This window comes from Molothrus aeneus, chromosome 18, assembly GCF_037042795.1.
Source record: "Molothrus aeneus isolate 106 chromosome 18, BPBGC_Maene_1.0, whole genome shotgun sequence".
NCBI classification, from domain to species: domain Eukaryota; kingdom Metazoa; phylum Chordata; class Aves; order Passeriformes; family Icteridae; genus Molothrus; species Molothrus aeneus.
Genome location: NC_089663.1, coordinates 3,053,818 through 3,066,118, shown reverse-complemented (window position 1 = coordinate 3,066,118; position 12,301 = coordinate 3,053,818). Strand labels below are relative to the sequence as shown.

The 12,301-nt window shown below is 44.6% G+C and overlaps 1 protein-coding gene across 1 annotated transcript in view; it reads right to left on the bottom strand.

Moving 5' to 3' along the window:
• Positions 1-3,698: 3,698 nt before the first annotated feature.
• Positions 3,699-12,301, bottom strand: part of RSPH14 (radial spoke head 14 homolog) — a 74,550-nt gene continuing 65,947 nt past the window's right edge. Inside the window, exons 5-7 of the mRNA XM_066562527.1 lie at positions 7,143-7,368; positions 5,365-5,501; positions 3,699-4,396 (exon numbers count right to left, since the gene is read on the bottom strand). Coding sequence (XP_066418624.1) covers positions 4,137-4,396; positions 5,365-5,501; positions 7,143-7,368 — 623 coding nt within the window. The 3' untranslated portion in view covers positions 3,699-4,136. The remainder of the gene's footprint in view (positions 4,397-5,364; positions 5,502-7,142; positions 7,369-12,301) is intronic.

Below are 12,301 nucleotides of genomic sequence, written 5' to 3'. Positions count from 1 at the left end.
AAAGAACACGCTAAACAAAATCTTCCATTTAAGAAATACTACATAGTTCTTAAGAAAAATCCTGAAAAAGTGTAATCACTGTTCATTTAATTGTCTGCATCACTCACAAAAATGTATCCAAGTACCTCACAAATGTTTAGTATTGATGATGATGAGAACACCCTGTTCTTAGAACTCAGAATTTGGGTTTATTCCTATTTCATTACTGAAAATCTCATGTACTGAAATGCCAGGAGAGGGGAGGTCTGGGACTTTTGCTTGGAGTCAGTCTGCAGTAGCCATGCTGTGGTTTCAAGCAGCCTGTTTGGCCTTGCTGGGCTGGGCCATGGCACAGGGCTGAGCTCCTCAGGTGCAGTGGTTGTGGTGATGGGAGCTCAGAGCAGCTGGGATTGCCAGGGCACTCAGCTCCCTGCCCTTCCTTAACTGGCAAAGCCAGGGTGTTCCTGGAGAGTAAAAGCCAACACAAAAATGAGGAGCAAAGCTAAACAATCAGTCCAGGTACTGTCAGACACTGTATTTGCAGGGCACTTGAGCTCAGTGGTTTGAAGTGTGGAGCCAGAGGAGTTTAGAGCTGCCATTTCTGGGGGCAGACGGCACAGAAAAGGGCTGGGCACAGGCTGTGGGCTCACAGCAAAGCTGCTCTCAGGAAAGCTGCTGCGTGCCTGAATTTGCTTTGTGGTCTGATGTGCCAGCTGCAGGTGTTTGTGCCCTGCAGAGACCCCCAGAGAGGGAAGGGAGCAGCAATCAGAGACCTTCCCTCCTGAACTGAGAACCTGTAGTCCCAGATTCAATAACAGCAGGCAATACCCTGCTGAAAGAGATGGGAAATGCAAAAACCTTGGCTTTGTTTGGTGATTCGTGGCATTTTCCCATGGAGTGTGTATTGTAGGCCTGTGCTGGAGAGCCTAAAGGACAGACAAAACTTCACTCACTCCAATTTCTACTGGCTGTTCTGATGCAAGACAGGATAAGCAGTGCCTCAAGTTATCATCCTTATTATTTATGAAAGAAGTTGCCTTTGTTGTGCCTCCTGAAGAATATTCCTTCTTGCCCTCTACCATGGGCAGCTGTGAGAAAGAATAATTCCCCTGGAGCTCCTGAGCCCACCCTCCCCTCACCTGGCACAGCTGAGGCCAGAGCAGCTGTGCCTGCCTGGACCAGCACCTCCCCTCCTTTTCTGAAGGTACCTGGAAGAGCTGCAAGCTGAAGTGTGAGTTTCTTGTCACTCTGTGCAGCATTTTTGTTTACAGTATTTAAGTTATACAGCCTATAACTTTAAAGATGTAGCTTATATGCAAGGTATGCTAAAACAAATTATTAAAATGGTTTTATTCATTTAAATTGCAAACTTTGTCTTGCTAAAAAGAAGTCCTGTGATTTGAGCATATTAGCTTTGTGTGTAGCTGTCTGTGCCCTTCTGGTTTAATGTCATTAGCCAAATGTGATTTTCCCAGACTATTTTGTCCTTTGACAAATGTCTCACTATATGATTTTTATGATTTTTTTTGATAGAAAAGGTAGTGGTGGGAAACAAATTTAGTCCCTGCTTTGAAACATGAAGAGATGGAATGAAAAGCTGCCATTTTCCAGAGCAGGACAGAATGGTTTCCACCCCTTGGCCTTCTGAAAGAGTATAGGGACAGTGGAAATGAGTCTGTAGCTGCAAGAACAAAGAGCCATAACATTCTTAACCTTCTAGAAACTGTTAGAAATAATTCAATGTGGCCTCTGCCTGGGGGGGACACCAGAGTGCACAGGGAAGTCTTGTTTCCCATGGATTCAGCTGTCTTGTCTTCTGGTGCTCTGAGGACTGCTGGGCAACTGGTTTGAAAGCCCAGTGTGTGTAGAGTGTAAGTGCATTAATTCCAGTATTGACCTGGGACCATATTAATTATATCTGGGCCTTAATAATTGTTGGCTTCAAGCTAAAACCAAATTGATTTCATTGATGTTAAAAATTTGCCTTGGTGCTAAAACCAGAGACTTGCTGTACACACAGCATTTCCTTTGAAAGGGTGAGTTTAATTAGGGTGCCAGTCCTGAGGTGTTCATTTAATTATTTGTTATGTGTATGAAGCAATTCCAAAAGATCTTCAGTATTTTTGTGACCAAGTCTGTGGTAGATTTATTATGGAGCATTCCTGACTGAAAGCTAAGTCAGTCCAAGGAAAGTGTCCATCAGCTGTTCTTTGATCCAGCCAATTGTTTTACTGACACCTACAGTGCTAATTAATTCCCAGCTTCATGAAATAGGGACTCTTGTCTCTCATCCCAAAGCAGGGAATTAGCCCTCAGCACAGCCTGTGACTTTTGATTATTATATCTGCAACCACCTTTTTGTCAATAATGCAGCTTTGTAAGTAGAAAACCCCAATTAACAGTGGCTGTCCATGCACAGACTTCAAATCCTGGCATTTGCAGAGGCAGCACATGGTCAGTACAGCCCAAGGGAGTTCCTGTTGTGTTTGGAGTGTGATGGTTTCATGTTGTCAGGTGTAGCAGGGCCAAAGAATTGCTGAGACAAAAGTTGACGTGTGGGAGGGCCCCAGTAGTGTCCACAGCTCAGAGTTCACCTGAGGCTTTGTTCCATTTCTGTACTGTAAGATGAGAACACTGATCCATGGAGAGGCTTTTTTGGGAACAGTTGATATTGTCTTTAAAGCATTGATCAGGCAGATACTTGGAACACACTACTTAGGGTCCAAATCAATTTCTTCTAGTCAGAGCAGCTCAGTGTGGATGGTCTTATTTCTGCATCTGACCAAGCTAATTGTTCTGGGACCTCACTGAAGGGTGATACCTGTATTATCAGGGAAGGCTGTGACAAGGTTGGACCTGGGTTAAAATGATGATTGTTACCAGATTTTCCTGCAGTTCTGTAAGAGCAGCTGAGCCTGTACTGTGCTGCTCCAGTCCTTTAGCATGTTATTAAAGCTGCCTGGCTTCTCTTATTGAGTTGGATGCACTCTGGCACCAATATGTATTACGTACGAGTGCCTTATGTGTTTAAAAGGCAGAGTTCCTCCAAGATCCTGCCTGGAGGGAATGAATCCAACTGACTCAATACTTTAAATCACATCTTTATAAGAGAGGAAATTCACCCTTTGGTTACATTATGGAAGAGAAGCATTTTAACTGTAATCACTCCTACAGGAAGAGTTTATCCTGTGTGTAAGGGTAATGCAGTTTGCAGTGTGACCGTGGGTTTGAATGGAAAAGCAGCCCTGACAAATAACCCCTTTTATAGTCCTGATGCAGCTGCTTTGTAGCTACAATTCTGGATATAAAACTCCCATGTGAGAACAAAACCCAAGTGAAAACAAATGGGACTTGCTGTGAAGCTGTGTCAGCCACCCTGTCACATCTTCCCTGGTGGCTGAGAATGGCCAGGGCTGTCCTGCTCATTTGTGTTATTTCTTTGCCCAGGTCTCCTGTTGAAGCCTCTTAAATTACATTCTTGTAACTGCAAACAGAGATTTGCAATATGTCAGTAGAGACCAGCCTTGAACTCCCAGTGAAGAAAATGCTACTGAAACTTCCCACCACTTCCATTGCCCACAGCTCAAACCCTGAGGTGCTTTTGTTCCCTGTTATAAGCAATTCCAATTAGGGACCACAGCCCTCTCCTGTTGGAGAGGCCCCAGCACAGCTTCACCAAGGCTTTAACCTGGTAAAGGCTTTCTGACTTTGCTCTTAATCCCATGTTCAACAAATGTTTGCAGTAAAATTCATGTGAGTTCCTGTTGTTAGATCAATTTGTCAGTAGGGACAAACTGCTGGAGGGGTTAATTGTGAACCTTTCTAATATAATTAATTATTGATTAGTGTTTGATAGGCTGAGGTTTAAAAAAGAAAAGGAGAGAACATTATGAAGAAAATAAAAGGGGTTGGTGTCTTGTATCATAGGAAAATCTTGGTAATTTGGGCAATAACTCCTAGTGGAGAATTCCACACTTCCTAACTTTTCTTCTCCGTTTTTCTGCTTGTGACCTGCAATATAGATGTGAAACTGTTGCCAAATAACTTTTCAGGACAAACTGACCCAGAGTAAGTAAAGAAGAGAGCTCTGGGGTGCTGAAGGTCTCATGTAATCGTGTACCTTTTACAGCCAGACAACAACAGAGGGCAATAGATCTCTAGAAAAGATCGCGGCTGCAGAAGGGTTTCCAGTCGATCGCGGTGATGGCGATTTCGGCAGCTCTTTGCACGGCCTCGCTGGGATCCTCCAGACACCGCTGAAAGGTGTCCCTGTGCTCCAGCAGCGTCTGGCGGCCCTCGGGCAGCTCAGCCAGCAGGGTGAGGGCTTTGATCGCATTCAAACGCGCTTTGCTGGTTTCCTCAGCAACCAGCGCCAGTAAAGGTGGAATGGCTTCAGCACCCATGGCTGTGGATCTCCCTGTAGGGAAATAAAGCGGCTTTGAAATGTGTAATGACATCTACTCGTCATCCTCTTGGACTGACACGCTCCATTCCCTGCCTGGCTGCAGCTCGGAACAGCCCTGGAGGCGCAGGGCACAGAGGCAGAACGTGCTCTTCTTTCAGAGACCAAGGCTGGCTCCCAGCCGTTCATTTTTAAGGAAAAAGATCTTCCATGGTTAACTTTATCTGCCTTGTACATTAGTATTTCATTTGCAACAAATTATCCAAAAATACACGAGGCACTAAATGATAGAATGTGTTTTGGGGGGGGGTGAGGAGTGGAATTTGTTAGATGCCCTTAAGAACATCCTCCAGTCTTTCATTTCTAAAAACACTTCAAAGACCGAGATCCACTCATGAGTTGTCTTTGGAAGCCCGAGGAAGGTTTGCAGAGGAGGACTGGAACACAACTGCTGTTATTGAGTCTTTTATGTCTAATTACTCATTCATCACACTGGAAATTTAGCAGTTAGTATTTTCTGTGTCATGTAAGTTACTTGGGAGAGCTACAGACCTTATTAATATTCATTGCTCTCCCAGCTGTGAGAGAGGATCTGCCTCTAATCCCCGAAGGTTTCCAGAGAGCAGCGCTCCTCTGCCGAGCACTGGTGATTCAGCGCAGCTCCGGGTTTCTGCATCTCTGTGTGGTCTGGACTTGAGTGGAAAATGTTCCCCCTCTGGAGGGAAATGATGCAGGTGAGGTAGATAAGTAACTTCTTGACCTACTTAGGGGAATGAAATGTGAAATATCCTGTCCCCCCCAGCACTGTGACGAAGCAGCAACAGTTGCTAAAGACAATGATAAAGAAATGTCCCAATCTTAGAGTTTCTTGAGGAGCATTAACATTGTCAGAAACTGAGGACTTGGGGAGTATGGGGGACAAATGTTTTGTTACCTAGTTGCCCTAGAATTGGATTTCCCCAACAGAATAGCCTGTGTCTCACCCTGAGGTGTAACAAGAGCAAACATCAGCGCTCCCGTTGAGTTGACTTGAACTTCGGGCTGCGTGTCCTCCAGCAGGCTCAGCAGCACAGGAATCACCTCTTCCTCAACCACGGCGATTTTCCCCTCGGCATGAGAGCTGTGCAGAGAGGATGGTTCAAGTGAGTGAGCCCTGAGCTGTGCCCGCTGCCCCTGCAGCCCCCTGGCCTCTGGCCACGCCTGGAGCCGCACCCCGGTGCCACCAGGGCTGTCACAGCCGCTGTGCCCCCTGGAGGGACTGTCCTGCCCCGGCACCGAGGGGTGGCTGTGCCTGTGCCTGCTGAACCCACCTGCTGACACCGGCCTGAGGACACCACACCCACCGGCCTGCACGGGCTTCACTATATTCTAGGGTATTTCAGGTGCTCCACTATATTCTAGGTTATTTCAGGTGCTCCACTATATTCTAGGGTATTTCAGGTGCTCCACTATATTCTAGGGTATTTCAGGTGCTCCACTATATTCTAGGGTATTTCAGGTGCTTCACTATATTCTTGGTTATTTCAGGTGCTCCACTATATTCTAGGTTATTTCAGGTGCTTCACTATATTCTAGGTTATTTTTAGGTGCTCCACTATATTCTAGGTGATTTCAGGTGCTTCACTATATTCTAGGTTATTTCAGGTGCTTCACTATATTCTAGGTGATTTCAGGTGCTTCACTATATTCTAGGGTATTTTTAGGTGATATCTGGGTTTTTAAAAAAGCTTTCTATGGCACACTGGACACTGATGGGCAGCTGCATGTAACACGATGTAGGATTAAGGGTGTTGCTGTTCCTAATTGTAACAGAATCACAAACCTGGCTGGTGAAGCCTCTAGAGATTTAAAAACCTGCTAAATCAGAGGGCTAAAATGAATTCTTCTCCCAGATCACTTTTCTTTCTTTCCAGCCTCTCTAATGAGAAGAATATTTAATGTGGCCCAGCCATTGCAGGGACCTAGAACATAGCTCATGTCCATATTTCAGTTGTATTTTGTTTTCTTTCTGTGACTCAGGTTAATGATACTCTTTTCCTCTCATACCTCTCTTTATTACAGGACATGAGGAAATCTGTAGAGCCAGTTGATATGTAAACTACATCAACTGCTGACCTAATTTTAAAATTAGACATTTGTTGAACACTTATATTTTCTGATTGCAGTACAGTGGACTTAAGTTATTCCTTTAATCCATTCTCTGATACACAAATTTAATATAAAGATTGCTTTTTCTGATCCATCCCTGATGTATGTGGCAGCCTGTGGCAGAAAACTATTTCTGTCTTCCATCTCAGTGAAAGTTTCTAAGGATCTCTAATTTTCTGAGAGAGCACTTTTCCAAAAGCATAAGGGAGATTCTCCCTACCTCCATAGTGGTCAGAATTCTGTTTCTACAAGATTTTTCATGTAAGATTTTTTTCCTAGCAGTGTGGTACCAGGAAAAAAATCCTGATTCCACTGCCAATACTGAAAACAAACAGAAGGAGAAGGAATGACTGATGAGCATCTGCTTTCTTCAGTGATTTATAGCAGTTAGGAATTTTTTAAGCCCCATGTGTCCCATTTTGTTTTACCCATGTGTGCATTCAGGCTGATGGTGCTTTACATGTGAAACGTGGCAGCTTCAGTGTGCAGTGGAACACAGCTGTAAATGAATGGCATTTATTTACTCCTGGAATTAGTTCTGAATTTACTCCTGAATTTATTCCTGAAAGAATTAGTTCTTTCTTGGACTTAAGCATTAGAGATGTTTCTTTACCTGATTTCTAAGAGGACCCAGGCTGCTTTGCTCCTGATGGCTGTGGAGGGGTGTGAGAGCTTTTCCTTCAGCACAGGAACAGCACCAGCTGCCAGGGCTTCAGAAACCTCCACACGGAGGCAGTTGGAGAGTGTACCCAGGATCAGCTCCTGGATCTCATCCAACTCTGTCTCCAACTTCAGGACCAGTGGGGGAACCAAACCAGCCTGCAGGACACCAGCAGCCCCTGCAGAGGAGACAGGAAGGGATGTGGGTGAGAGCTGCGTACAGTTACTATTGCTACCTGCAGCTGGAATTTCCTCAGAGGATCAAAACACATGTGGGAACTCATTTCCTTACCCAGAAGTGGAATTGAGAGATGGAAACTACTCCAAGATCCCCTGTTTATTAATGTCATCTCAGCATTGCTTCTTTGGGAAGCTTCCCCAAAACTCCTCTAAAGAAATCAATACCAGGTAATAACCAACAAGACAATTGCTTCAATGTTCCCAGTTTCTCTGTGATATTTCTCCCAAAATTATCATTGCAAGGGAAATATAGGAAATATATATACATTACAAAGCCACCTTCTATGCAATCTTTCTAACAGTTCTCAACATGAACAGATGCCAAGAGAGACAGAGATGTTGGCCTTTAGAGCTCGTTCTTTTATTCTCATGGTGGTTTCTGGTGGGGGGAAGTCAGGATTTTGGGAACTGTCAGCTTCCTCACACATTTCTTTGTAGTAGTTCTGTCAAGGCAAAAATTTAAATTCTGAACTTTCCAGCAGTCAGTACTCTTGCACTGGCTCCTAAAATATAACATCAAAGGTAGAGAGATCATAACTTGCTCAGCAAGTGATGTCTTTGCTATGAGCAAGAGTCTGATTTGTACCATTTCTCACCCTTTACTAAGTCAACACTCAACAGCAATGCCAGGGGAAAGCAGAATGTACTGTCCACGAGTAACTATGTGAAAACAAAATTCTCCAGCTTGTCTTGTTGCTAAGACTGATTCTTTGGTTGCTATGAGAAATGTGGCTCCTTTCAAAGTGATTCATATATGGTTAGATAAGGAAGTTTTGTGGATAAGAGTCATCAAGGTATTTTCAAATGGATCTTCACAGCAGACACAAGTAGGAAAGACATTTTCATGACCCTTGGTAGTGCATAAGAAAAATCCCTCACCTTGATAAGCGGGTGAAAAACAGGATTCTAATCTAGAGGTTATTCTGTTGCACATATTTCTGAGCCTTTGCTAATACTGAATAGCTTCTTATGGTACTGACTTATCAGGATCCACATGACAATGCCAAAGCCAAGAAATGCCTTGGGGTGATATTACAGCTTTGCTACCTGTGCTACATTTGGAGGTCAGTTTCTGTGAGAATTCAAATAAATTAGGAAAACCAGTTCCAAGACAATTTACATTGAAGGCTAACAGCATTTTCCAAACAAGGATTTCTCTTTGTGCCAGAAAGGCAAAGCAGGAAAGGAAAGTGAAATAATGCTCTTTGAAGCTGTGCCTCTGTGTGTCACTACAAGGGAGTAGCTGCTTTCACTGTGAAACAAACCCAACCAACCCTATATTGTTCCCTGGAGGAAAAAAGGAAATTTCTCAAAGAGTAACTCCAGCCCGTTTCTACTGTTCCTGCAGGAGGATGTGATAAAGGACACCTGTACTATTGCTCTGCTGGAAGGTCCCTGGGATGGAGCCCCATCATCCCTGACCAGCACCAACCCTCTTGACAAGGATCCCTGGGGTTTGGATTGCACATTGTAGGTATAGAAGGGTTTTGGCAGGTCAGACAGCAGCAGGAATATGTCTGGGAATTCTCTGTGCCTTATGGAATGCCAGGCAGTAGGGAGCTCACTAGTGAACTGCTCCCAAGGAAGCAGACTAAAGCAGTTAAATCATATCCAGAATTCCTTTAGCCACACTTCCCAACAGTCTTTTGAAATGGCCTGTGAAATACAGGATTTTTCAAATGCAACTTTTTAAACTCCTCCCAAAGTTTTTCATGAAAACAAACTGTATGGCCTGAGTGCATGGAATTGGGATCCCCAGACTGCTCAGAGTCACCACCACAGTCACAGGAACTTCTAAATTCTGTGTGGAAATCAGTACAGAATGTCAGTTTGGGAGGTACAGTTCCAGAGGAAGAGCAGTAAATCAGATGTGACAGCCTTAGGCTCACACTGCCTGTCACAACACCTGTGTGTAGCTTTGACTGACGTGGATCCCTGGGACAGCCCATAAGCAAAGCCTTTCTGCACAGGGCAGACACACTCTGCTTTGAGCCCAGAGAAAGCACTGCTTGATTGACCTTAACTTCCCACCTGTCTGTAACAACTGCTGCTGTAGCATTCCCTCTGCCTGCCCTGTGCTGGGAGATGTACTTGGCTCTTTCCTGGTTTGGGTGCTTGCTCTCAAATACTTCCTAGCCATTTTTTAACCCATCACGTTAAGTTTCATTTTCACTTTACTGCAATTCCCTCTTTTTCAGGACTTCCTTGCTAAGTTCTCTCAATTCTCTTGATCACTTCATCATCATGCAGGCAGGAAGTATAAACAGCATTCATGTTTCACTTTTTTTGTCTGGGTGTTTCAATTATCTTTAATGTATTCCACCAATACATTCATGCAGCCAGAGCTGCTTTCATGTGCCCTTGGCTTTATTCCTTCCAGTTAATGTTTATTGACTTTCTTTGCCTCAGTCATCCCTCATTCATTGCACTTCATGTCTTCTTTTGGTGCTGGCCTTAGTGTAGCGCTGCAGTCCTGGGTGTGAAACCCCAGGAAGTCACTTTGTGTCCATAAGCTGCTGAGATGAGGTACAGTGTTGTCGAGAACAGCTTTGATTCTGTACAGCCATTAACCAGTGTTTATTCTGGGGCTACTGGTCTCATTTTGTCTGAACACTTGGGATGTTCTAATGTTTTTTTAAAATTGATTTTGTTTTACCAGGCTGAGTCTCTGTACCAGGAGCTTTCTTGTCTATTGTTTTTGTCAAGCTGTCTGAGCTCAAATGCTGCCATGCTATGAGAGGCAGCTTCCCAGATACAAATATAGAAATAAAGATGAATTGTTTGACCTTGTCAAAAGTCTCAGTGTGGTGAAGAGAAAGAGGGTGGAGAGGAAAGGCCATCAACAGCAACAAAAAGAGACTACCTAACGCTGAGACTGAAATTTCCACGTGGAAATTCGTCATGATTTTCCCAGGGGAACCACAGGTTGAAAGGTCTAGGGAGGGAAAAGGGAGGAGACAAAATCAGTGGCAAATTGTCTGGGAGTCACTTGTAAAGGGGAGAGGTCTCAGATCCTTGGATCTTAGTGGGTGAGCCATTGGAGGGGAAGGTAAGCTGGGGTTTTGAGTAGTTCTATACTGAAAAATACAGTGGCATACTCAGGATATTGACTTTTTCATTAAAATACTGCCCTTTCAAAAGGGATTTGTCTATTGCAGAGAGTGTTCTAGATACCCTGGGCCCAGTGAAGTAGTTGGGAAAAATGTTTTCAAAATGCAAATAGTTGCATTTGCAGCTGCATAGTTAACGTCATTATTGATCTGTTTTTCTGAGAACTTGTAATCTTCCCTTGGGCTGCTTTTTATCTGAGCACTCATCTCTTCCTTCTCATAACTGTCTGGCCACTCTCATCCTCCATTTCCTGATTTTTTTTTCAAATAGGCCCAAAGAGGAGTTGCCATTTATTCTGTTCTTTCAGTATGGCTGCAGGGCATGTAAACAAGTTAAATTTAGTAGAAGATGAAGGAGTTATTTACAGTACATAAGAATGGTGTTTTGTTTTGATTTTTAATTACATAAATCAAATCACATTGCAAATCCTTTTCCTTGAAAATGTTGGTTTTCAACTCAAAGTGGTCTGGTCTGAAGCATGTGCCTCATGCATGGCCACAAAGTGATGATTGGTATAATAGAACACAGAAAGATAATATGGAAACACAGATTCTCTGGAAAATGAATCTCTGTTGGCACCTTGGACGTGTCCCTGCCATGGTCACACAAATATTTGACATGCTCAGCAAAGGAATTGTGCTTAGGAAGGGGCACAGAGGGAAAGCAAAGCAGAGGCATGGGAAGGGAATCTGCTGCCTGGCACCACAGGCAGCTGGCACAGCCCTGGGGAGCTGGCACAGCCCTGGGGAGCTGGCACAGCCCTGGGGGAGCTGGCACTGCCCTGGGGGAGCTGGCACTGCCCTGGGGAGCTGGCACTGCCCTGGGGGAGCTGGCACTGCCCTGGGGGAGCTGGCACAGCCCTGGGGAGCTGGCACTGCCCTGGGGGAGCTGGCACAGCCCTGGGGAGCTGGCACTGCCCTGGGGGAGCCACTGGCTGAGGAGCCACTGGATCCTGCCTGAACTCCCAGAGCAGCAGCTCTCCTGCTTGCCCTGCATAGTAAATCAGCATTTCAGAGGGAAGAAAGGGTTTGTTACCCCTGTGAGTGCCCCCATACGTGACAGACACTGGCCAACAGTGCTGGGTGATGCCTCCTTGGTGCCAAGAGTGACACTTGGAGTGACAGCTGAGCACAAGGGATGCTGCCCCTGCACACCTTCCTTAATGACTCTTTGCTCACTACTGTTTAAATGGAAAAAATATAATTTATTCTGGGAAAATCTCTGAGTCACCTGTCACAAGAGCACAGTTTATGAACCTTGTAGTAGCTTATTTAATGCTAAGATTCAGCATTTTGGTTCTCAGTGCTCCCAGCATTATGGCTGTGTCAGGGAGCAAATTGAATATAATACTGGAAATGCTCTAAACCTGGGCTGATTGTTCTGGTGAGCTTGGAGCAGGAGGCAGACCACACTCAGTGAACTACAGCTCACCTGCTAGAACCCACCAGCTTCACCAAGACTGCTACTGAAGAGGATAATTCTCACCTGAAGAGGATAATTCTCTTGGGCTCTTTGAAAATCAGAATATTTTGCTCTTCTTTGCACGAATAGTTCTCTGTCTCTCCATGACAATTTAACAGGAACAAACAGCAGAGTCCCAAAGGATGCCTGTGCCCAGAGACAGAGGCCACCTCTTATCTGCAAGGACTGAGGGGTGGGAAGTCTCTCTTTACATGAACTGAAGAACTACTGGGAGATTAAGAGAACTGAGGAAAACACTGCAGAGATTGGATCAGACTAGAAATAGTAAACAATTCTGTA